The sequence below is a fragment of the Apus apus genome, chromosome 13 (assembly GCF_020740795.1).
Source record: "Apus apus isolate bApuApu2 chromosome 13, bApuApu2.pri.cur, whole genome shotgun sequence".
NCBI lineage: Eukaryota > Metazoa > Chordata > Aves > Apodiformes > Apodidae > Apus > Apus apus.
The window spans coordinates 6,713,210-6,740,000 of record NC_067294.1 but is presented as its reverse complement, the minus strand read 5'-3'; the positions used below and the strand labels follow the sequence as shown (position 1 = coordinate 6,740,000).

At 42.3% G+C, this 26,791-nt stretch overlaps 1 protein-coding gene across 5 annotated transcripts in view; it reads right to left on the bottom strand.

Moving 5' to 3' along the window:
* The window catches only part of GRIA1 (glutamate ionotropic receptor AMPA type subunit 1), a 120,422-nt gene that overhangs the window by 15,218 nt on the left and 78,413 nt on the right, over positions 1 to 26,791 (bottom strand). For all 5 annotated transcript variants that reach the window (XM_051631152.1, XM_051631151.1, XM_051631153.1 and 2 more), the window contains exons 9-13: positions 24,904 to 25,014; positions 23,747 to 23,953; positions 22,265 to 22,635; positions 3,996 to 4,194; positions 3,184 to 3,431 (exon numbers count right to left, since the gene is read on the bottom strand). In XM_051631152.1, coding sequence (XP_051487112.1) covers positions 3,184 to 3,431; positions 3,996 to 4,194; positions 22,265 to 22,635; positions 23,747 to 23,953; positions 24,904 to 25,014 — 1,136 coding nt within the window. The remainder of the gene's footprint in view (positions 1 to 3,183; positions 3,432 to 3,995; positions 4,195 to 22,264; positions 22,636 to 23,746; positions 23,954 to 24,903; positions 25,015 to 26,791) is intronic.

Here is a 26,791-nt window from a genome sequence, read left to right as displayed (position 1 = left end):
TGGAAGCATGTGAGAGTAGCTTCAGAAAGAATTTGACACTAAGTAAATCATCATTATTTCTGTCTTCTGAAACAGAGTACAGGTTAATTAGCACTCTGATTTCTGAACCATCTGTAAAAGATTAGTTAACTAATGAGCCATAATACATTGTAGCTTCTATGTGAGTACAAGGTGTTAACAAAGTAAATGCATTAGAGTTTCCCTGAGCACAACATCAGCCACATGATTTCTGGGACCATGAGCTAAGCCTTGTCTGTTATCTTTCCTAGGAAGCTTCATTTCTGTTAATTGTCTCTATCTCCAGCCCATGGCGAGTACACAGAACAAGTTGTACTTCATCTTTACTGTATTTTGATGAAAGACTGAGAGGTCTGGGGTCCTGAACTAAGGTGGGTTTTTAACAGGGAACATTTTGTACTTATTCACAGACTCTTGGAAAACAGACATATTTTAGGGATCCTCATAGTCAGGCTGGCTGCTCTGAAGAACTTGCCCTCCATCTCAGAAACCTCCCTTCCATTTGAGTCCAGGTTCACGTGGGATTTCTTGGGTTTTCTTTCCTCTGTTTTGGGTGATTTGAATTTTTGCCCTCATTTTGATCACTCATCCAACAGTAGAGAAGAGCTCCTGCCGGGTAAATGGAAGGGTTTTGCAGCTGCACAACTCTCTCATGTCAGGCAGGATCACACCGTGAACTAGCTGGTGTTGAAAGGTGCAATTTCTGCCTTCCCATCATTGCCCTTCTCAGCCATGTCTAAATGCAACTGAATTTTAACATCTGGAGACCAAAAGATATTCAAAGCCAGATTCACCTAGGAAGAAGCAGCAAGTTTTTTGGTAGCTCTATAGACTGAACTGCTGGCCTTGAAGGGAGGTTTACGCCTGCTACAACAAGGTAATATTATTTTTGGAATGTCAACCTTGTTTTCATCCATCTGTGGATGCAATACTTGCATATTGTTCCCATACAGAAGCAAGAAAAGCAATGGTGAATCCTCATCTAGCATCTCTCTAGGATCCTTTCCTAATCAGACAGCCTAAATGCAGGAAAACTGGTAGAGCTATAAAAGGGACAGTTCGCAGCAAAAATAAAAATACAGCCCAGCTTCTAAACCACACCTGATCTAAGATAGGCCTGGCTCACATGTACCTCCAAACCTGGCTCAGAACTTTTGCCCTGTGGATGGAAGTGAGTAAGGATGAAGCCTGAAAAAGAGACAAGCTGACAGTGCTACAGAGATGCCTCATGATTGTCAACTTGCTGAGGGCAACCTCTCACATGCAGGACCCCAAGGGGAAAAAAGACATTACATGATGACTCTAGGGAACTACTAGGATCAAAACAATTAAAACAACAGGAACAAAACAAACATAATGGGACAAAAACCAACAGCAACTGTTCCAAAGAAACACCATCGGATGGAAAATCAAGCATTCCTTCTTTGCCATTAGGCCCATAAGAATTTTGTTTTACATGCAGCCGGGGATGAAAAAGAGGAAACAAAAGTAAATATTAGGAATTTTTTGGAATCATGCCTAGCAGAGGGATGTTTGGAGTTGCAAAATTAAAATGACTGATGAAATTTTATTTTTTGTGGTTGATTTTTCTTAAAAGTATGATAAATGGCTTCTTCCCATGCCAACAATTACAAGACAGGTAGGGTGTTCCTGTTTGTTTGTTTTCATAGTATCAAAATTAGGATACAAGATTGATGTTTAAATAAAGAAATAGAATCAGCCCTGTATCCTAATTTGCATATTTGGAAGACAGAAAACAAACACTGGGGAGAGTGCAACAGAAAATATCTCAAAGCTTGGAGGGTATATCCACTGTCATTTGGAGGGTCCCAAGTCATTTCAGAGCCTGAACCACACAGGGTGCAGCAATTGCCTTCTGGACCACCTGCCCTGCATTCATGGACTTCTCTAAAGATACGTCCAGCAATCACTGATATGGAAAGTGCTGAATCCAATTTGAGCTGACTTAATAAATGTAGTGAATAATCCTTGGGCTTCATCCACTACCTGTCAATCCATCTTCAGTTCTTTGGGCTGGCTGTGACCAGGGAGCTGTGTGACCAGACAAATGCATCAGGAAATGCTCAGCTGCTTTCTATTAATCCAGAAACTATGAATTAAATGTCTCTGTACTGGATTGTGTTAGCAAGAAAGCATAAGGTCACACATATGATATTGGTCAAAATATTTTGATCAAAATATGTTTAATAAGAAACTAAATGAGTTGGACCATTGATCAGTTGACTTAAAGCTACAGCTTCTGAGAACTTATTAGTCCTACTAAAACTTTACAGTTCATATTCCTCATTACTGTAATGTGAGGAATTTGCCTGGCTGCTGCCAAAAGGACTCAGATCACCATCTCAGTTTGTAGATTGTGGTAATGCTGCTGTGAGCAGGTCAGTTTGCATGATGCACTTCGCGGGGGCCAACTGCTGTCCAGGAGTATGGCTGTATGCAGGGCCCCAGCTCTGCTACTGACTCAGATTACTTCTGTACTTTTAAAAGGTTCTTCTTTTCAAAGGAAGATCTCTGAAAATATTTCACATGACAGCAGGCAAAGGCATGTGACAGCTGCAGGTCAGGGCTCAGAAATGCAAGCTTTGTGCCCCTTTGGGCTTGCCAGGATCTGAATTAACTCAGTGCATGAAAATGCACACCTTTTGCAGGGCTTTTTCTAAACTGGTTTCCCACCCCTCCCAAATAGCATTTCATTTTAGGAAACACTGAAATGCTTTCCCCATGAGAACTCCCTCTGCAAGCATGGATCCAGGCCAAGGTAATACCACACTCTGCCAAGCTGTGCAGTTTGCATGGCACAGGATGAGCGTCCCTTCCGGATAACGCTCTGTGAAACCAATGGTTACACCACAGCAGCCCCTGCTATCACCTAACACAGCAGACACATTCATAGCAAGTGGATCAGCCAGGATCCAGGTTCCAAATGCAGGGCTTGAATAATTGGATGTTCCCATCGCTGCTCAGTGGGAACTGAGCATTTTACCTCCCTGCACATCACACTGAATTCTCATATCCCTTTCCCTCCACCTCCCCGACCTCCATGCCACAAGATTTTGTGATTAACATGGCAATGGAGATTGAACTGTGGGCATACATTGATTTGCTGGGTGGTTTGGCAAAAGAAAGCAAATCCAGGCTACTTACCTCAGTGCAGACCCCTTTGGTGTTGCAATGCCATAGCCTTTGGAGTCCAAGTTACCTCCCACCTTCATGGTGTCACAGGGCTTCCGCTGCTCGATGTACTCATTCATGGTGGACTCCAAGAGGTAGGCATACTTCCCTTTCGACTTCCTCACCCGGATCATTCCCTCTTCAGTTGTCCTCACAAAAACGGAGGGTTCAGCTGACTTCATGTATGTCCACATCTTCTCAAATACTGCTATTTTGGATCGCTGTGTAGGACAGCAGAAACCCAACAGAAGCTTTAAGAGAGGTTTGGGTGCTAGCTGGGATTTCCAGCTTGGGCTGAACACACTTCCACGTACCAGATGAGACAATGAAGGTAAAGGGTATAATGGGATGTTAATGAGCCTCCTATCATTTCTGCACCAGGGCCCAGATCAACCCTGGCACCCTGACAGAGTAAGGGCAGGATATTTGTGGATGGCAAGGGATTTTGCTGATCAAACCAAGGGCAGCCCAAGCTGGAAATCAGGAGATGTTTTCTTTTGGAGCTGCTGAGAGTAACTCCTCAGCAATGTAGGGATCACACGGTTATTCCGTATTTGTGTTTACAATCACAGAACATCACATGTGCTGGAGACACCACCAGCCTTCTGAGTAGCACAGGATAAGATGGACTTGTGCTGCTCTAAGGACAAGCTCAGCAGGTCCCAATGTGGTAAGGGGAAGCAAGAACAAAATAACAGACCTGAGCCAAGGATAAGACAGGATGGGCCTGGAGGGCTTGTCCCAAAAGGCTAATCAAAATGTTTGCATTAAAGTTTCCTTTTTACCCTGAAAAATTCTTTAGTGGAGCCAGCTTCCAGGGTCCCATAGGCGATTTCTGTCTGCTTGGCCAAGTCCTCTGCACTCTCGATGGGAGAAACCATCCTTTCCACAGTGAGGAAGGCAGCCAGGTTAGCTGTGTAGGAGGATATGATGATCAAGGTGAAGAACCACCAGACGCCACCGACTATGCGGCCGGAGAGAGACCTGGACACAGAGGGGAGAGTCAGACATGAGGGGTGTGAAGGTCTGAAAGGTGCAGCCCACTCTTGCAGGCCCATCCTTTACCCAGTCATGTTCTCCAGCCATTTCCAGGGAAGCCAAAGGTCTGTCTCAGTCCTCAATGCACTTTCAAGGTGTCAATTAAAAATTCCCAGTGAAAAAAAAAAAAAAGAAATCAGCCATAAACAGAATGAATTTGATTTGATTTTCAGGTCCTTTCAGAGTACATATAATAATATTAATAATAAGTCCTGGGGAAAACAAGGAGGAAAGTTCAGCTGGCAGGGCAATGCCTACCCGAACAGCAGCTCTGGCAAGGTCTGTGTTGTGGCATGTACCTGCAGTGGGAAGGAGCACCAGCATGGAGCCAGACCAGATATATACAGACCAGCTGGTATCACCAGGTCAGCTCCTCCATCACCCGAAGTTTAAAAAACAAACCTCTGTGTTTTTCTCTAAAACATATTGAAGCTCAGAGAGGAGCTACAGCCTTAATGAATAATTCGCCTACTGACATTCTCTGTTTTGTATTCACCAGATGGTTAGACAAGATGTTCATCATAATGCCTTAAAATCTAGGTGTTTTGCACTCTCTGCAATCAAACAGCCAATTATCTGTAACCATTGCGTAGCTATAGTGGCAAATAAGTCAAGCAGGCACACATTTTGTATTAAAATCTTTTCAATTTTTTTTTTTTTTAAAGTGGAAGATAATTTTAGAGTGATGTCAGTATTCATGCATTCTGACTAAATTATTTATACACTCCTTTTTTAGATGCAGAGCACTGTCCCAGACAGAAGGTAACTCACAATGCTATTTTATAAAGCCAGACAGTCTGACTAGGGAGGACCTGTCCATGAGAAACACTATTTGTTTCTCCATAGGGGACCATGTCTCAGCACTGCCTTTCTGCTGACCTCAGTCACTCCACAGAAATATGGTTTATGGGATGGTAACAGAGATATCCCAGTCCAGCTGAGGGCACTGAACCAGCTCATGGCTGTGTCTGGATTGGCATTAAGCCTTGGGTCCAGCTGCTGTGGTTTACTGTGGTTTAACACAACCTGATAAACCAACCTGCAAACTCTACCCTTCCCTCAAGGGAAAAACCACCTCTTGCTAATCACTAAAATTAGAGCTGGAAAGAGACTAACCCCACACAGCCCACCAGCTGCACAACTTGTCTAGGTTACACTCTTCCCATTGGTCCAGTCTGGTTTAAACAGGGCTGATGTGAGGGGAGCTGCTCCCACAGACAACACAACATCTCCCTATTTAGAACAACCCACCCTGAAATCTTCTCAATCAAACCCCTCTGAGCTCACTTTCCAGCAGAAAGCAGGCACAGGGCTGAGCTCCCACACCCACAGCACACGGGGCAGAGAGGAGAGGAACCATTTTCAGATGTGGATACAAGACCCATCCTACCACATGTGCTGCCAGTTCTGCACTCCTGGAGATGAGTCACAGCAGCTGTCACCAAAGTGGCAAAGAGAAACTGCAGGAAATGTCACTACAAGGGATTACAGTGACTGAAATGTGGTGTATTTAATGGATGTGAGTGAAAGGACTTCTATGGTTAGAGATGGTTGGGCTTTCCTCTGCACTGGGGCCTCATTTGGGAGCAGATTCTCTGCCCTGCCTTTTAGTTTCTTCTTCCACAGGCTTTTCTGAAACTGGGCTGTAAGGTTCATCTGACCATAAACCCAAGCTCAGTGAATGACTTCAAAGGACCCATCTTTCAAGATCTTTCAAGAAAGTCTAGATGACCCATCTCCAAAGTGACATTATAAAGAGTTCACAAACTCTTATCTTAATGATCTATGTCTTAAAAAGCAAGAAATGTATGACAAATAAGATCATTTCAGACATGGTGTCCAACCATAAGCATACTCTGGTTACCCCACCCTGCAGGATCTCATGCAAACCTCCTCCTTCACTGGCAACTGCATCACCATGGCTGAACAGCCAGTCCCTCATCCCAGATTACTTTCTTTTTATGCTTCCCCATCAATGCCAGCCAGAAAGGGGGATCAGAGGTTTGTTGTGGGAGCACCGGAAGCTGTGAGAAAGGCAGTCAGGTGGGCACTGCTCTTCTACTGTATATTTAACCCTCCAAGAAAGACATACCCAAAAACCAACCTCTGGTGAGATTAATGTGGCCACCATGCTTCCCATCTGGGGAGAATACTCAGCACACAGAACTGTTAGCAGAAATTATTTTACATTTTGGTTCATATTTGGAGAAGGATTGGGGAGGGAGACAGCTGTGGATTCGGCTCATATGTCTTCAGATTGATAGAAAAAGGAAAAAAATACCTGTCTTTAATTAGTCTGGATAATGTGTGCTCAAGGAAGGAAGAGCTAAGAAGAGTCACTGAGGCATTAAATGTAAGTAACCGGATCATGTCAAATACAACAATCTGCTGATGAAGGCCAGTTTGAGCTGGCAAAATCCATGTGCATGGCAAATAATCACATTCATCTCCAGCTGCAAATTATACAGCTTTTCTTTCCTGATGTAGCTGGGGTATTTCTGCTACTGGTTTCAATCCCTTCAGCAGCAGTGAGCTGGGTTCCTGCCTCTAGACCCTCGACATCCTGGTGTTGTTCATTACTGGCTTATCCTACAGGAGCTGCCTGCTGTCAGCTGCAGATGGCTCATGTTTTCCAGCTCCACACTTGGCAGAGACAACATGAAAATGTAGCTATGGGGTATGAAGACTGGGAGGTAAGAAGGAGAGCTGGGGAAAGAGGGGGAGAGGGCTGTAATTTCTTTCCCATGGGAGACAGATGAGACAGGATGTATGTCTGTATCAGTTACCAGTCTCATCTGTGCTGTTTCTGCTGGTTCTGGTCACTTCTTCTCATCACATGGGATGCTATGAGGAGGTGCTCTCAGAGACAGTGGAGGAAAGTAGACAAACAGCCTGCTATGACTGCTAGCGTGGCTAGGGCTTCATATGTGTGATGTTGTGCTGCAGACATTGCTAAATAAAAATTAATGTTGCTCTCATTGCTAGATTGACTTGGAGCTAAAAGCTGTGAATCCGAATGGCCATAAAGACACAGCAGAGGAGACACTGAGCATATGGGCTCTACAGGGCATGGGCCTTTTGCTCCACGGTTGTGCAGCATCTGAGTCAAGGGAGCGTTGGCTGGTGCCGAAGGCTCTTGGAGGTCAGTGCAACACAATAAAAAATAAGTCTCATTGAAACATCACACAAGTAGATGCAATCCCATGTGACATCCCTACAGCTCAATGGCAGTGAGGATACACTGAACAGGACACACTGGATCTCTCTGGATAACCACATTGCCCATTTGCATTTTGTGCCATTGCCTGTCACCGCCTACCAGAACCACTTGGTTGAAAGACAATCTCCATTACCATCTTGTTCTTGTGCTTCTGTAGACCAAGAGGGAGAGGCACAGTGCTGCCATCACGGGACACATTTGCAAAAGTGACTGTAGTTTAGGAGATAATGTCCCAATTCTAGAAGTGACTGTAACACTTGGAAGCTAAAAGTCTGAAAGCCAGTGGGACTAGGGTATGTTTATGCTCTAGTAAAAGCAGCCACGGAGGAGTAGATATACCTTGTACTTTTAAGTTACTTTGAGGATTTTAAAATCTCACTCCACAGTAGATAACAGAAAATGACCTTACACTTCACTAACAAATGTTTTGCAGCTTGAGCCCTAGCAAAGTTAATCTCTCTTCACTAATGGGCAGTATGGGGCTTAAATCCTCTTGCACTGAGAATTTACATGTCTCTGCATCTGTCCAAGCATAACATGAAGGCAATCAGCTCTCTGCTGTGTGGAGAAAAGGAAGTGACTTTGTCCTCTGCAGAGCAAAGGTGAGATGGAGCACACCGCTTTATTTAAAGATATGCTAAAGTTCAGATGGTTGGGTTTGTGTATTTGACCTCTGGATTTGTTCACATTCATTATCATAGAAATACTTCCAAATAGCAGTATCTAAAAAAAATTAGAATAAAATAAACAAACATAACAGTGAAAGAAGCATTAATGAATGGCTAATTCTGGGATGTGGAAACGGGTGAAATATCTAGATAGGCTAGAGTGTGTGTTTTCCAACCTGCATTATTCCTTTTGTACCTACACTCTTCTTTCTCACACAATTCAAATTAAGATCTCTTAGTTTCTTCTTCTAGGTCTTCCTGTGCTGGCTAAAATAATCTGCCCCTTCCTCTCCCTGACCTGGGGTCCTGCCTGCCCCCCTGGAGCAGTAACAGGAATGGGGTGCTCCTCTCCAACATTTCCCTTGCAGGATTAAGAAGCAAATACTCTGCTCTCATTGTTCACAGTGCACAATCTATTTAAAATTGCAGCTGGCTGGGAACCAGAACTACAACACCATGGAAAATTCTGAAATTGTAAATGAAACCTTAATATTCTCAATTGGAAAGAAAAGATAATGGCTGCAAATGTCCTCTTAAAGTAGCATTCTGAAAATGACTGGTTTGGGTCCATCCAGCTTTGCATTTTTCTATTACTTCATGTTTCATTTCTGAAAGGCTAAAAGTTATCATTTAAACCTGGTAAATAATTTTGTTTCTGCTTTCTCATTACAGATTATTTTCTTTCAGCTTTTATAATACTTTAAACTCCTATCTACCACAAGTATAATTTAAGAGATAGTTCTGGAATGTGCTATTTAATATGTCTGATGGAAAAACTGTAGATGACAAAGCTGAAATTAATAATATTTATTTTCTCAGTTTTTCTTTTTTGTTTTTCTTTTTTTTTACCTTTCCTTGCAAAAACAATTGTATTTTGCCAGTAGAAAACAGAAAGGAATTCTAAGTTTTCTTCATCCCCATTAAGTGTTTTTTTTTTGGTGTGTTCTAGCCTCAGCATCAATGGATTCTTCACAGAAAAAAAAAAAAATAATCCAGCTGTAATCTCTTATTTCTTAAAACAAAATGCAATCCTTGATCAAAACATTTGCTCTTTGATCTTATCCCTTATGGAAGGTAGGAAAAGCTGACAGGAGTTTGCCTCTGCTTTGCCATCTTATTAGAAGAGCATCATGCGTTTTTTCAAAAGGCATTAACAAGATCATCCAAAACTCTACAAAATAAACCCCGTTAAAAAGCTGTTCAAGCAGCATCTCAGTTCCCTCCCACTTCTCCCTTCCCCCTCTCCAAATCCATATCTTATGGAGAATTACACCTAAACTGACAGTGTTTTAATTAGAAGCACAAATCTGGGATTCTAAAGCCATAGTTGCTTTGGGAGGATTTCCCAGATTTGCTGTTAAATTCAATTCTAATAAAGACTCAGTCAACTGACATATTTGTCACTGAGTGAATTTATGTAAAACTGCTGAAAGAAAAGCTCTTACATGCTTGTTCTGCTGATTGTGGGTCAAATTCACTTTTGGTCTTCTACCCACACAGATCCTCTGATCTCCAGCACTATTCTCCTACTTTAATACTGACTAGATAATTTCATGGCTCTGTCTGAAGGCTGACTTGGTAGTGATTAGTTGCAAACATTTTGCTCCAGTTTCGCTCTTATTTTAAACAATTCTTCAACATTAAACTCAGTCAATGCAAATGAGCCTTGCTTTTTCAGGGTGTCACAGACCATCTGCCATGATTGGTCTCACCATTTTATCTCCACCCCTGACATGAACCCCGGATTTGCTTAAAAAGTCTGTGAATAGTTGCAGACAGAGGAACAACCTTAGAATGGGAATGTGGGGCTGGGAACAGCTCTAGGTGTATCCATCATGCACATGCTGCAAAGCTCTTATTCTTTTAGACTCTGCTATGCCAGTGATAGTTTTGAATGAGCTACCAACTCTTTGTCATGGAATTTGAGTGATTATAATGTGTGTATCTCCATCCACATTGCATTATTAATTTTCTTGCCATTATTAGTTTGCATTTACTTATCAAATCCTACCTCCTGGCAGAAGGGTCTGGAATCTGGGCTGCAGTGCTGGGTTTTAACTTGGAGTCTCAAGAGAGCCCTTACAAACAGAGAAATAGCAATGTTTTCTACTGACATTCTCATCTACCTCTCCCAGCAGTAAAAAACTCTTCTTCTGCACGCCTCACAAGGTTTCTGCAGAGGTAACAGCTGCATATTTTAATTCCCTGTGGATAAGATTAGCCACTGGGACAGGGCAAGAAAGCTGAGGGTGCACAGGTACTGGTGGTCCCATGCTGCCTCTCTCCTGCTTTTCTTTTTCTAATTTTTTTTCAAAAAACAAGCAAACCCAGAGGGATAAATTTGAGAGCTCGTGTTTTCAGGCGAACCAAGCCAGCTCATGCAAGCCCAAAGCCAACATGCTGGAAGGAAGCAATATGAATCGCAGAATCCCAGCAGGGGTCTTGAGGTCATATGCTGTGTAAATATTGCAGCAACTGAATGTACTGTCTCCAAATATGCAGAATCTCCCAGATTCAATGGGAGGATGTATATCTGTGAGGCTTCAATGATAAGTCACAGTTTATCTACTGTTTCTTTTTGCCTAAACTAATGGCTTTGGACAGCAGTATATGGTCCATCTCCTGCCATTTGATTTCTTCTTTCGCAGAATATATTGGCATTTTCCCTTCAATTTCCCTTTAATGGGCAAGACCTCTTTCTAAAATGAGTTTTCCTACTTAGTCAGAAATGCATCATGCTACTCGTGGTTCTCCAGTCACTGGAGCTTGGATTGCTGCAGTGCTCAGTATAAGCATGACTACATGGAGCAGCTACGTGCTGTTTTCAAGACACTCACTTAACATTCTGACAGGCAAGAAGCACCTAATGACCTAAGCAGAGGACTAAGATGCAGGAGCTTGTGATTTAATTGTTTTGTTTTGTTTTTCCCCCGGTAGCCCTGCTACTTTATGGGATCTAAGGTAGATCTCCTGAATTCAGTTCCCAGCTGTGGGAGAAGAGGATGAATCACATTTATGAACTCCACCTGGTGGGTGGCCTCAAGCATTGGTCGCCAGGTGAAACTTACCTCTAAACTGCTTCTTTGCCCACTCCTCCTTTCTGAGACATTGAAGCCCAGCAGACAGAGGCAGCATCAAATGGGGCCAGTTACATAGGGGGTAATGTATGGACTCAATAACAGTCTGCAGGTTGTGCCCTCCTGTGGTCCTCAATGGACACAAAATGCAGCCTGCTGATGTGCAGCCAACACAACTCACCTGCTCAACTAACAAAGTGGAGTAGTAGAAGCACTAGATGACAAGCAAGCATGGACTGACATGGGCAACAAGCCTCCCTAAACTTCACCAGGATCCATGGTACAAAAACATGCCTACAGAGCAGAACTGAGATATGTCCTTCACTTGAGGGAGCCATCATCTTTGAGCAGTCAGAATTGGCTGCTGAAAAGGAATGAGGTAGAACCCTAAATAAGAATAAGAGTGTGTTTGAAAGACAGAACAAATAGATCCAAAGAAATGCACAGTCATCCTCTTAAGTAGAGGCACAGGGTGCCTCCCCACGTTGCAAACCGGGGTAGTTTGAGGGATGAGTGTTTAGATGGAGATTTGCTGAAAAACACGTGGTCACTTTGGGCTGCCTGGCAGCTCTTGTGAAAGACAGAGTCATCCCTCTTCCGCAGTCTTGCCAGCTTTGGCTGCAAAGAATAAAAATGGCTCTTGTTGTGTCTTTGAGCAAAAATTTGACTGTAAAAAAGGCTCTTCACATTTTTCTCACTTTGGCAACATTTGTTTGCTTCCCTGAGAAAAACTCACAAGGTGACAAGCTTAAAATTTTGACAGAAGCACTTGCTAGAGTGCCCCAGGAGATTCATTACTCAGGAGTTTCCTCAACCTCAGGTGGCCCCAAATTTAACAGCACTCATCCTTCTTTTTAAACAATGGGTCATTGTGCTAATGTCCTTTGCTGTGTTGCAAGATTTCATATTCTCTCCCTCAGTCTCTTCTTTGAAGTCCCCTTGATGAAAAAGCTGGCTTTATCCCTCAAAGATTTAATATATTTTGTATTATATGCTACCAGTTCTTTTTTTCCAAGATCCTCTTTAGCCATCTACATGTGCTTACAATTTAGAGCTCCATTTCTGACACTTTCAGGCAATGTTACAATAACCTAGTTCATCTTCCAGGATGCTGTTGCCTTGGCTATTTTTCCTTTGGTTATTTGGCTGTCTTGTCAGATCTTCCAGTCTGATGAGAGCAAGACATTTTCTGGGAGGAGAGCATTTTCTGCACTGGAAGATTTTCACTCTGAGTAATATTCCCAAATATTCTCTTTCATTTCTCTTTCTTCATTTCTAATTTAAAGTGTAATCCCTCATCACAACCTTACATTTTCTCTATTTTCACTTTTGAGCCTTTCTTTTTTCTACAAGGGCATGTTGTATCCTTTGTAGATGTAGTGAGGAATGAGTCTGGTCTCTCTTCCCAGCCAGTGTCTTCTAGAAGTGCTTTATGTGTGCAGGAGTGTCTACCTTTTAACATTAAAACTCCCAAACTGTGAAGGGAAAACATGCTCAGTGTTTCTGCTGCCCCTATTTCACCTGCTAAGATCCATTTGGTGGTTTATTTATTTATTTATTTATTTATCAAGGCTTTGGAAGCACTGCTTTGATGAAAAGCTGCTCCTTCCCTCTGTTTACCTCTTTGCAGCTTGAGATCGCGCTTCTTATTGAGAGCTTCAAGAAATGAGACAGGAGATTCCTCCTAGAACACCCCATATTCTTGACTGCTGCAGCTGTTACCTTGTGGACCCCTCTTCATGTCTGACACCTACCTATGGTTTACAGGTACTTCTTTTCACTGCTTTTGCCTTTAATTGTATGAGGACTCATCTTCTCCCCCCTTTCCTACTCCTCTGTTCAAACATTTGCCTTTTAGTGCTTCTCATCAGACCGTGTTGGGAGGTTTCATTAGTGTATATAACATACTTTGAAGTTGTCCAAATAACAGTGATGTAACACTTTTGCACTTCTATAGGCTCTTTTATCTGAAGATCAAAGTAGTAGGTTATGATTACCATGATTGGATTATTGCTGCTTAGCCTTTGGATCTAATGGTAAGCAGCAACTCTTCTGGGTAGGCATTAATCAGAATTACTGGATGATTTTATTAAATAGATTGAATGCCATAAAATATGCTGCTGCTTAAAGAAGGGGGTGTGTACATGAGCTGTGTGCCCTTTCCTACCATTTGATGATAGGAAACAGGTGTCCTCTGCCTGTCACTGGACTCCTTTAATCCAAGCGAAAGTGAAAAGAAGACAAGGCACTGTCATGGAGAGCTTTGGAGATGACTCCATACTTTACCTTCTTCAACTTCAGGCCCTGTCCAAGCACAGCAAGACTTTTGTCCCTGCTTCTTAGCATGACCCACATTTTACTTTTCCCAATTACTCAGCTTCATTGAGCCTTCCATGATGAACACCCAGTGAGCACCTCTTTTGTATTTCAAGAAATTTGTCTTTGCCTGCTCACAGTTTTGGGGTGTTAGAATGGATGTTTCTTGCTGTACATACACATTCCTGAACTCCTCAGGAAAAAGGGGTATGGTGCTCCCCCAGATACCATGATCAGTAGTTGGGACGAAATCTAGGACAAAAGTAGAATAGGTACAAAAAATACCAAACTCTGGTGGAATAAGAGAAGTACCCTGAACCTCCCAGTGGAAAGTCATGAGGTTTTGGCCTGCTCTGGGGATTAAACCAGCAAAGACCAGCTGTGAATGCTCTGTGTGTTGTGAGCCAGAATAGAGGAGTTCAATGCCCATTTGACTGAGCATCCAGACAGTGTGCACATGGTATCTTAGTGCTGATAAAAGTGATTGAACAGCATATGGAAGAGTTCTTCAAGAGAGCTTCCCAGTGAAAGCCATGTGAAAACATGCTCAGGGCTTCCCAGTTTAGCGACAGTATTAGAGTGCTAAAATTAAAGCAGTGTGTGACAGGTGGCCTTGCAGGGGACATGGAGATCATTCAGATCCTCACAACCCCTAGTCTTCAACAAAACCCCTGGGGGCCAACCTAGTTATTATGAAGCCACAACCATGAACAGTCCTGACTGCAGCTCAGGGGATGTCAGACCCCAGCTGAGCTGGCTGCTTGAGGATAACAGGCTATCAAGAGGAAAGAAAATGAAAAGAGAAAGTGTGTTTCTTTTACTGATTGGAAATCAGCAAGTCAAGGTACAATGTAATAGGGAGTCCTTGGAGCCTCAGAGGGTTTCCCTGCCAGGTCATGGAGAAGGCTGTAAATTTCAGAGGCACCCCTATAAATCTTAGTGCCATTCATGATCCCAAGTTAGTGCACAGCACTGGAAACACAAGCAGCACATGCCCTTTCCATGTCAAAGTTGTCCTAATAAAACTTCCCAATAGATTAAAAAAAGTAGGCAGTGCACTTCTCTCCCCACTATTTTTAACTTCTCAATCAAAAATATAAGAAGTATTAATTTTGCTCTGAAAAAAAATGAGATAGCAATTTTATTTTTAGCTTAATAAATCTGCTTTTGGACCAAGTGTTTGACATCTTATTTTAAATACAGCTGGTGTAATGGTTTTTAAGTCTGTCACTCAATGGAGGGGACTTAGAGCTGTCCCCCAGCCATCTCAATGGTAAAGGCCTAAAGTCAGAGCTGTGGAAGAGTCACTAAACATGCCTGATGCAGAAACCATCCTGAGGAAGTGGCTTACAGATCAGTGGAGGAAACATTAATTACTTCTGCAGCATTTTGAAATTTTCAGATGGCAGAGCATGGAAATCCAAAAAAAGACTCATTTTTCCTTTACAGATGAAATTGCGTTTTTCCAACAATGTTATCTGAGTTATTTCCTTCTTCTGAGTCTTCTGTATCCTTCAGCATTTTTCCAAATGAAAAAGAGGATAGCAAGGATGACTATTTTAAAAGAATTTCCATTTTCCCCTGCCTGCCACATTTTGGTTGCCATGGAAGTGGGCAAGCTCCAAAGGGGATTGTTTAGCTAGATATTGTGCAATTTGTCAAGCTGCTCCTCTGGTGAGTCACTTTCCCTGGTTGTGTGCATTTCAGAAATTAGTGTGGTCATCAGTTCCTGGTGATTTGTAAGTTCTGCTGTTACCCTGTGACCTGAATTTCCTCTCGCTGTACGTAATTAATTCTGCCAAGTAGAGATAACAGCAAAATCTTTTAGTACAACGTTTAAAAAAAAAAAAAAAAGAAAAAGGAAGACTTTTCCTGAAGTTGAAATCCTAATTTTTTACTTTTATTCTTAAAGACCAACTTCAGCTTGCCAGTTCAAGCAAACTGCCAAAACCTGAGCTTTTTCCCCATGCACAAACACCCAAGCCTCCTGGATTCACCCACCATTGGAGCAGGAGTAGCAGGGATGCTGAACCAACCTTGTTTCCAGCCTGGTTTGGCTGCCTTGTCCCCCAGGGCAGCCCCAGCATCAGCTGCAGGTTGCATGTGCTCCCCTAGGAAATGACACACTGTTGCTTCTTTCATTGCAAAAATATGCCCCGTGCCTCAAGGCTGCAAAATTAATCTACCTGGTGGTCAGCAAGCTGGTCTGCAGGGGCAAGCACACTGTCTCCCATGTCCCCAGGGAGCATTCAGCAAGCTCTGCCAGCAAGCCCTGCTCCTTCACCCCCAGACCTTCCTGTGCAAACAATGCAAGGGAACTTTAAAGCACAAATCTTTCACAGAATCCTTCTGGTTGGAAAAGACCTTTAAGATAATTGAGCCCAACCATAATCTAACTCTACCAACCATTAATTTAACTCTGTCTAGTCCAGTTCTTAAACCATGTTCTTAATTTCCTCATTGCTTGTGGGGCTCCTGCTTTAGCAGAGCTTGCACATCTCTCCAGTGACTGTCCAGGATATGTCAAGGTTTAAGGTTGTAATAGGTACTGCAAGGACAGCACCAGAACTGTCCATCAGGCCAAAAAGAGAAGCAGGTGCTTGGAGTGTCAGAGAAGACACCTGCTGAAATCAAGAAGAGTCACTAAATAAACATCAACTCTCAGCTTCCATTTCAGGAAGGAATTAAAACCCTTCTCATTGCTAAATACAGATGGTTCTAATTTTCCTAGTTCAAAATTTTTAGCAAAATAAGTAAGTAGCCTGCAAATGTATGTGAACAAAGGACAGTACAGAAATAATTCCCTTGAAACAACTCAAATTGAACCTCTCACTAAAAAAAAAAAAAAAAAGAAAATTGTTGTCCTAACCAATTTCTGATTTAGATTGTGTCTAAAACCTGATAAAATTGTTCAGTACTAGGAAGATCTTGATTAAATTTAAAAGTGCTGCTGTTTTTCAGACTCTCTAGAGGCTAGTTTAGGAAAAAAACAAACCCTCAACAACTTGTGGAGCAGTTTTGCTGTTATTTCCAACAGCTCCGTGGCTGAAGTCCCTGGGGATTTTTTTCAATTGATCTAAAAAACAATGTAAAGAAAAGGAAAAACAGGAGAAGAAAATGCTCAGCATTAATTACAGGTACATAACAAATACCATAGTTACTCTTCCACAGACAAACAGCCATGCTTGAGTGCAACAGAAAGCCTGCAAAAGACTGCAGTGAAATCCAAGCCCAGCTGCACACCGTGCAGATCTGTCAGGGTGCTCTGTTTCCATCTCACTGAAAACAAATAACGATGTCCACAAGATGCTTATAAATAATAGATCATAACTATTGACTGGAAAGCAGCCAGCATTTCTATTCCTCCTTCTCACCTCTGAGTGCTTTTGTTCATCATCTTTGTGAGCAAACTCCCCAGGCAGCAGGCTCCCCCCAGCCAGGGGCTCACTGCAGGCCTGTTGCCTCTGCACCCTGCACTGGCTCCAGGGCTGGGCTCTGCAGACAAGTTAAGACCCATTTAACTCTTTGTCCCAGTCCAGCTGAAGGGTGGATCACATCTTGTGCCATGTGTCCTTGCACACAGTAAACACCCACAGGTTTTAGATTGGCGTGGCCCAGCCATGGTCCCCAGTGGTAGCTTGACCAGCACAGAACCTCTTCCTGCTCATGCATCCCTGCTGAAGCTCTTGAAACATCTCCTCTCATGTCTGGCTCTTTCCCAGGCACCAGCTTCACCCATCATTTTACTTCCAGCACAGGCTGACCAGGGCATCTCCAGCTCTGTTCTCAACCATGCACATTATAATCAGCAATTTAAAGTTATGGTCTCTAGGTATCATGACATGATTTCCTATCATGTCATGATATCACTGTATATTTCACTTCTGCTTGTGGTATGTTTTTATCTGAATCCTGTCCTGGTTTGAGCCAGAATCACTTTTCTTTCTAATAATTTTGCTTCTCAGTTAAGTATTTTGTAAGTAACTGTACTTGCTGAAACTAACAGCATGTTCTCCAGTCAGTGTCTGCTTCTAGGACTAATAACACGTCTTTTGTTTCCACAACACAGTATGAAGATATCCCCCATGAAGCCGGGTTGATTTTGAGGATGTCTGTTTAATTACCCTCTGGCAGGGCACACAGAATGGCTGCATTTCCTGGGTGATACTCTGTGATATTTATCCTCCTGTCAAACTCCAGTGGGGGCAAAACTCCTGTAGTCACTCAGCTGAGAGAAACTATATACTCTATCTTGTAGCATATTCTATCTCATAGGATATTCACAAGGAGAATAAATACCTTTCTGGAAGATATATTTTGGCCAAATATAGTTACTTTCAGTTAAACATAAGTTTTATGAGTCACAGGAAGAGTAACTGGATTAAATCTAGTATACAAGAAGTCTCTTCTGAACTCAAGCCATATGAAGCAACACATTTTGAGATAAAAAAAATTAGAAGAACAAGGTAGGAACCTGATAACAAAAATATACATTCTGCTCCTGGCTTTTATATCCTTTCCACGACAACAAAACAATTTATTTTGTAGAAAATGATGGGACAGGTGAAATATTCAGATACTTTGTTTTGTTGTAGAGGAGACTGGGAAGCCCAGATGTCGCCTTGATCCCCTTGTCAAAGGCCTCAGGTCCATCCTGAGCTAGGGATGGCAGCAATGTGCTGGATGTTAGTGAGGTCCCACTCTCCACAGCTGCTACACACTGGGGTTATTTTAAGCTCTGAAGATGGTTTATCAAATTAAATTTCTGAAAAAATGGTAACATGTTAGTCATATTTACTTCACATACTTCTTGCTGCAGGCTGTGGGATGTTTATTATCTCTGATGGCTGCTCTGAGGATCTCCTTTCTGGGTCTGTATTTCACATTTAATGAATGCTTTTGCCATTTTATGGCTGTTTTCTGAAGTCAGGGTGGCACTTTGCAAAACCTAATGGTTTATGGGCCATTTCAGACTTCACTGATTTCTGCCCATTTCTGTACATGAAACTACTCTCAACTCCAAAGTGTTGCTTCTCCCCCATTCTGCTGCATATCAGCAGGTACTTTAAAAGCACAGTCTGTAAAAGCAACATCAGGGACCATCTCTCCTTAACCAGGACAAGTAAGTTCACATGGTACTGATTTCACCACAACCAGTGGGGCCACTGGTTGGTGAAGGGACAGAAGGGGGACCACACACTCCAGGGTGAAATGTCCAAGAGCTCACAGCCTCCTGTGGAGAAGCTATGTGCCTACAATCAAGTCATTCCACTTGTGGCACAGGAAGTACAGATTCCTTGCTCATGCAGCATTCAAATGCACAACACAAACTGCCACCAGCTACTGCCGGACTCTCCATGATTGGTTACTGCCTGGCCTTTGTCACACTCATCTAGCTTCAAGGACATCAGTCCTTGATGCCCAGCAGCCTCACTCCTTGGTTGAAGAGGCTATGAGCAAATAACCCACAGCTACGTTCTGTTTTGGCCACCCAGGGGTCACCAGTTTCAGAGTGTATCTTTAAAGTGTTTGGTAGGTTGTGAGCAGCATACTTAAAAGCATGATTAAAGTTCTGGCTAGTAAGGCTGTCCTTAAAAAGGATGCAACTGTCCTTAAAAATGATGCTACTTTCCTTCAAAAGCAAATTTTTGTCTCTGTGGGGGACCCAAGTTCCCTGGGGACCGGTCTGAGTCTGAGGAACATGCATTTACAAGAGCAAGGAGCTGCTGTGAACTTCACCCCCTGCTGTGCTGAGTGATGTGTCTGTGGGTTTCATCTTACATTTTTTGGTGATAAATACATAGTGGCATATGCACTTAAAACAAACATGCTCAGGAAAAGAAAAAAATAAAACAAACCACAACCCTCCAGACAAATTTCCTCTACTCCTTTCCAAAACAAAACTGAAATAAACAAACCAAAACCTCTACAAAACCAAAATACACCCCTGCACTTGCTCCTTTCTGCCGGGGAGAGAATGACAGAACAGATGTATAACAGAAGCTATTTATGTTGGTTAATACACTACCGGGGAGATGCTGAGAGAGTGTAGTGATAAGTTTAGAAGCAACCATATAGGAAACATATTGGAATAAAGCAGATTCCCACCTGCCCACAATGTCATTCTACCAAGCATTCATTTCTAAGAGATGTGTCACAGAAATCCTGCACCAGGTTTGTGTGAAAAATACATGTGAAATGCGGAGAGCACTCAGAGCCTTTCTGTACAACAGCATCCTACAGAAGTTCTCACTCTCCTGCTTCCTTTCACATTTCACAGAAATGTTCTCCTCCACTCTCAACCAGGAGCTGTGCTCAGAGTACTGGGACTTATAATAATTTCCATATTTCATTTTTCAAATTTTCTCTTCTTGCAAATATTTGTAGTCAGAAAGTGCTCCTGTGCTCCATGGGGAAATATTGGTTTTAATGAAATTGCAGTTTTCATTATCAGGATTTCATTATCAAATTAACAACATTAAAATAACAATGACAGAAACCTTCTGATTTCCCATTTCAAAGCAAAACGAAATAACACTTTGAAATGGTGATTCAAAGCATGCTTAGCTAGAGCAAGTCTTGTTATTTGGATCAAAACCACTAATCTTCCCCCCACAGTTTGGATGAAAGATGTTTCAAAATTTGCTATTCTGCAAAGTCTCAGCTCTTCACCTCTCCACGCTCCTCCTTGGAAAGCAAACTGGTTATTGAAATGTCCCCAAAGGAAGACAGTCTCTTTCCTAAATAATGATGACAAGAACCAAAATGAAAATGACAATAACCTGATCCTACTGCACAGGGCTGTGTTACAAGACAGCGATAAAATTGAAATTCCCTCTGCTGGGAAGACTTTCTGAATGCTCTGGCTGGACTCTTACTAATCAATGATCTGATGATAAAACATATTCATAAAAGCTGTCACTATCAAAGTGCCCTGGGGGCTCTTATTTCCCTGCTATCCCAAGCTCATTAATAGTTGGACAAATTGGCATCTGATAGCCAAGGAGCTGGTGCCTGGCCTCCCCCTGCCACCCCACGGGAGCCGTGCCAAGCTGTGCAGTGTTATCTCCTCTTGCCGGCTGCCTTGTGCCTCCTTCCTGTTCCCCAAGCTTTGATACCATCCCAGATTGTGGGAAATTAACTTCTGCCTACTGTGTTCGCCCACAAGACACATATCTCTGCTGAGATTTCCCTTGAAGAGTAGGGAGACAAGGCCCAAAAAAGGAAGGATGAAGAAAAAAGAAAAAGGCCATCTGCTTTTATCTGAGCATCGCTTCAGATGCCAGCACAGCACGTAAGTGCATGTACTGCCTGGAAAATCATCCTCATGACTGGCAGTACCTCTGGTTTGAGAAAAAACCTGACCAAAATCTTCTTAGCCTAAATTTGGACAGGCAACTTTCCTGGTCCAATAAGCTTATACGTAAAACCCAAGCGTGTGCAAGCAGTGCAGAGACGTGCTGTGCCTCTTGGAGTCATGGAGAAGATGAAGAACAGCAGTGTCCTCCAGCCTTTGGTGCTTGGCCTGCCCACATGCTCTCCAACCAACCAATCCACCAACCTCCAACTAATATCCAGAGCAGACCTCTTGGGAATGTTGGTACATATGATCCACATCCCAAGCCACAGCTTATTAACCCTTTTCCAGCTTCACAAACCATCACAAAATACCTCTGCCCTGGACACAAAACGCTGGAGGCTTCACAAACCTCATCCCTGCCTCAGGACACATACCACCAAGAAAGATCTCTTAGCTATTACAAACATTACTTACTGGACATACAACTTACTTAGATATATACAAAACCTATCAGAGTCATACTGGCAGCTATTTAGTTCTTATGCTTTTGATTATTTTTCTGTTCTTTTTGAATGTCTTTAGGTTGAACAAGGCTTTGAGAAGGTAAGTGTATCATGGGCTCCTGCAGGTGGCAAAACCTTGGTCATAAGATGTGGGAATACAGCTCTCAAAAATGAAGGAGGTATTCCCAGACATTGTTTAAAAATAAGTCTCTGCTTATGTGTCTATCAAAAATGCACATCTTCTGCATTTCATGCAGGTTTTCAGCCACCTTATATTGTGCTAGTTTTTCCAAGAAAAATTAAAAGGCAATCACAAGAGTCATTAATTTATACAGAGAATAAAAGTCTCCAACCAAAGTCTTTTTAGGAACCCTTTGGACTTTGAGTCCTACTGTACTTTCAGGCAGCAGAACTATTGACTGAAACAGGAACCAGAAGGAAAACTTCATACTTCTCTGACCTTTTTAAAGGCCAATAATACTTAAAACCACCTGGTGTGCTTCATAATCTCTGGCACAGATCATATAACCTTTCACTGGGCATCTACTGTATTATTTCTCCTTACTTTACTGGAATTTTATAGCTTCTCTATAATGCTAGACTGACCTTTTTTCTAATGGCAACAAAATAAATGACTGACAAAAATTGATTGCAAAAGTGTGGCTTTAGAAAATTTTGTTTGCATTTCTGTGAATTCCCTCAAAAGAACTCCCCAGCATAAATTTAGAATGGTAATTTTATGGTCCCAAGTCTGAGGTTCCAAGTTCATGGGTGCAAGACCTGTGAACCCTTGGATCTTTTATGTAGCTGATTCAGAAGACAACATTATGGTTCTGGAAGAGAGGTCAAAGAAGAACCTGTTCAGCTCCAACACATGCAGAAAGACTAAATCACACAGGCTAGAAGAAGGTTCACTGGGGAAGGCAACCCACCTTGGAGAAATATCACATCCTTGCTGCATGAAAGCTCCCAGGGAGAACCAGAGACTGTTGAATATCCCAAACTCATTTGTCTGGTCAGTGGCTGGTTGGTCTCGTCCTTCTTCAAACTCCTCAGTGTGCCACTCGTAAGGGCTGAAGCGACTCACCAGGAAAAGGACAACGCTCACTCCAATGTAGGCAAAAACAATGCACATCCATATCTCATAAGCCAAAGGATCCAGAAAGGAAAAAACTCCTGGTTTGGACTTCTGAGGTTTTTTTATCATGATAGATATACCTAAACTCATAAACGGTTTGGAAAAGTCTATAACTTCTTCTCGAACCAGAGTGATGGTTAATGGTGCCACAGCCACATCCGCCCTCTGAAAAGGAGAGACAGAAATGAAATTTGCATTCTGGGGATAAAATATATCTGCTAACTCCAGCTTATGTTCCTTTGATCTCTGTTTACCCCCACTATCTCGGAATAAATCAGACAAAACCAATTGCTAGAGAAATGTTAAAAAGAAACAGGCCATAATATTGGTGGGTTATTTCCATTTTATCACTCCTGATTACCAGCTCTGTTTTTAAATCACAGCACTTTCTTTCTGCAGCCACTCAGCTCTTCTTGTCTGATTTATCCACTGATGTCACAGTCTGATGCAGATGATTTTTTGCTAAAAGAGCTTTATCATCCAGACATCAAAAGACACAAGGAAAGGCCAGTTGCCTGAAAAAGGATGCCAGGATGTTTACTTCCATCAGGAACTGCTTTTTGATTGCATAACTGATGCAGGAGAAGAGGAAAAATGTTCCAGTGACACTGATGTGCACTCTCCATTTAATTTACAATCCATCTTGAAAATGGAAAGAGAAATACAGTGAAGTGGCTGTCAGCATATACTACTGAGCTACCAGCAGGAGACATATCATCCCTCACTCCAACAGAGTGACAGAGGCTTGGGCACTGATGCTCCCTACACTAATATCCCCTTTCCCCACAAGAGAAGATTACATCCCCCTGACTTAAAACACCACAGAAGGAGAACTACCAGAATGAGACACGTTTAGAAGTGTAGGGTGCAGGTGTATATCTGAGATGATGGAATGAGTGGCTAGACAGACAATGGTCTAGTCCCACCATTCCCCAGTCGTATGCTAAGTGTTTGAAATCTTTTCCTTTCATTCCATCCTTATCAGACAAATTAAAAATGGGGTAAAATTTGGAGAACCTACCCATGGGAAAGTTTGACATTTCAGTACTTGTTCTTCCAAAAATGGAACAGAAAACCTCTTGGAACTGTTGAAAGGAAACGTTTTGACATTTCCAAAGGCACAAAATGTGTTGTCCCTTCCTGAATTAAAATGTTTTACTTGGGCTGGTTATTTGCATTGTCAGAGCTACAGTCCTGAAGACAGCTCAGGCTCTAAGGCTTGAATGTGTTCTCAAGTACCAAGAGGTGAAGAAAATGGATGAGGCTGGAAACTCACCCCATAAACGAGCTCTCCAACCATGCCATTCCACGTTTTGGTGTCGGGGTCCCTGGCTCCATACTTCCCATCCCTGACAATCTCCAGCCTGTAGTGGTAGCCAACGTGCTTCGCGATCTCAGCAGCGAGCTCCACGCAGTAGCCTTCATACCTCTCATTGCCTTCAAACTGGTTGGCATTCTTCTTGAGCATCACATATGGGTCTTCCTGGCACAGAAAAGACCAGTATTGAGCCATGCTCCACAGTTTTAGAGATGCGCATCAGGGGCTCAGACTAAAGCCCAGTGTGCAGCTTCTGGTCTCCTTGCAAAGCTCTAGCGTTGTGTTCCTGTACCAAAAGGCACAGCCAACACACAGTGGGCTTATTTTGAAGATATAAAGTGTGATTTTTATTGTGACATTTTCTATTTATTCAAGCAGAATCTGTCTGCAGCTTCTACAGTGATGGACTGGAGGAGAATGGAGTAGCTGAGGGGGTCTGGGTAACAAATCTTTCAGTGCAGTTCTGCAAGGGATACTCCGTGCATCTGAGCACTGAATTTTTGAAGGCACATCTGCCTATATGGGCACAGGCAGAATCAAATCATCTGGGCAGGAGAGAGCCCTAAAGATGTTTAACTCAGTCTTGTGTCTTCTCTGTGGACTCACAGTAATGGTTCAACAAAAAAGTTAGTGAAGTTTCAGGTTTCTGCAGAGTAAGTGTACACAATGACACAATAGATGATACCATACATTATGGGATATTATTCCTTCATGATTATAGTGGAGATTTGTTTTTAAAGCCATGATTCAAGCCTCTCAGCACAATACAGCTCATCCTTCCCAAAATTACAGCCCCCATCCTGTGGGCTAAGTACAAAGAACAGGTATAATATTCCTAATTTACCTATGCTGATGCCTCTACTACCTTGTCATAATCTTTTGTATTTTCTACACTTAAGCATGAGAACTCTTTAATATCTATTTAATTAGCCACAGCAATTTTCAGATACCTTTATGGACCTAGCAGGAAACAGTAAGTGATATTATTATTATTGTTGTTGTTGCTATTATAAAAATGATACAGTACAAAAGAGGGCACATGAGGGGGAAGAAGGAGTCTGCACATCAGGGAGATGGGAGATAGAAAGAGCTGGGATAGAAGTCACAGCACTTACTAGGATAGTTGTGACTATGTAAGTCCTGTTCTGGAGACTTGTAGACTCATTGCCACTTTGAGTATCTATGGCTGCTGGAACCAACTTCTCATCTTCATTCCAATAACCAATCTGCCAAATACAAAACCAAGATCTCTCTTTGATATCTCTTTGTAATATTAACCAAGATATGGCAACAGGGTCACCAGACCAAGATCAGCTTTCTCTGCGTGTTCATACCCAACCAGATACCTCCTTTCCTAATTACTGATGTCTTTTGTCAGGTAGACCAGGAACCCCACATTCCACCAAGTCTTCAGCCTGCAAACAAGGTGCATGATATGCTAAGGTAGCAAAGTGCTTGTGTGCACACAGAAATAACTGGCACAAAATTATTGTAATTCCTTGCCCCGTCCCTACTCCAAGAGGTCACACTTCCCCTGTGTGACTTCTTAGTGTTTTTTTCATGGTAAGCATGCCTGCTACATGTCCAGATTCTAGAGGGTGATAAAACGCAATTCTCAAGCTGAAAGTCTGCATGAGTATAGGACTGACTCTAAAGAAATCTTGAGACAACAAGACAAAATATCAAGTGAGAAAAAAAACCCAGCCCTTGCCAATGTCAAAAAGTTCAGGGTTATGAATAAATGGGTCAGTTGTAATGGGAAAAACTCTTACATTAAGCTCTGTTTATTGATAATCAGGGATTTGGGCTGATCTATCACTGCTTGCAGGTACAGCAAAGTGCCACTGACTGTCACCTGGAAGATCATTGTTGAGCTTATCCATTTTAAGAGCTTGATTTTATAAGAGGTTTTCCATCACCTCATGTAAGTGTACAGTTGCCTGAGCTCTGCTCATGTGAAAGGTGTTTTTTATCACAGGAATGGGAAAGGGTATTAACACAGGGCATGACCAGAAAGCTGCTATGGCAGATTAGAGATCATAACAGTTGGAGAAAAAATCTACACAGGCTTCCCATCTGTCTTCATCACACAGACAAAAAGAAATAAGAGTGAGGAGAGAGCTTCCAAAGCTCTGCCCTAGGGCACCATAAATGGAGATATGTACGTTTGTTTTTCACCTCTAACTGGGTGGATCTAAGTTACAATATGCATTGTGGCAGCAATGTATGTGTCTGCCAAATAAATATCATCTCTGTCAGTAAACACGCAGCAAAATCAAGACATTTAGCATTCTGTTTCTTCTCCTCTAGACACTCCAGATTGCCAACTTCTTGAAGTTCAGAAACCCAAACGGGACACAATACTGCATTTTTCCCTCTTATGAATAACATGTAAGGGAGGAAGGCCACTTTGTATGTCTTCAAAAAGACACTTCTTTCACAATGGGAAATTTGCCTCCTAATTTCCACCAGCTTGACTCTGGAGGGCTCTGATCTCACATCAGCTGCTCTTGTGTAAGCATGAATTGGGAGTAGGGGCTGTAAATGTGGAACTTGCACTATTTGTAGTTTTTATCAGTTTCAAGCAAGTATTCTATTTTTCAGAAGACTGAGGGGGTACAGAGAAAATGCACCATTCCAAAATATTTAGTAGCTCTCCCTTATTGACAGGATACTTGAGCTGTTCTTTCTTCTTCCAGTAGGCAGCATCTAAAGCAGGGCATAAATACATGGAGTCAGATTTTCAAAAGGATTAGTGTTTCAAGGGCTCAGCACCCCTGAACAAGGTCAGATTTTCCAAAGTGCCTGGAATATAGAAATGGATCAAGACTCCAGAGCAGCACAAATGTCTCAGGACATGGTTAGTGTCATTTCATGGAGAGCCGAATTAGGTCAACATAAAGGGTTCACCTACACTGCTTAGGGCAGAAAAGTTTTGCCTGGCTCTGCCTTGGCTCATCCTTGGAAAAAAAAGCAGGAGAGAAAAAAAGACAGTTGTGTAGT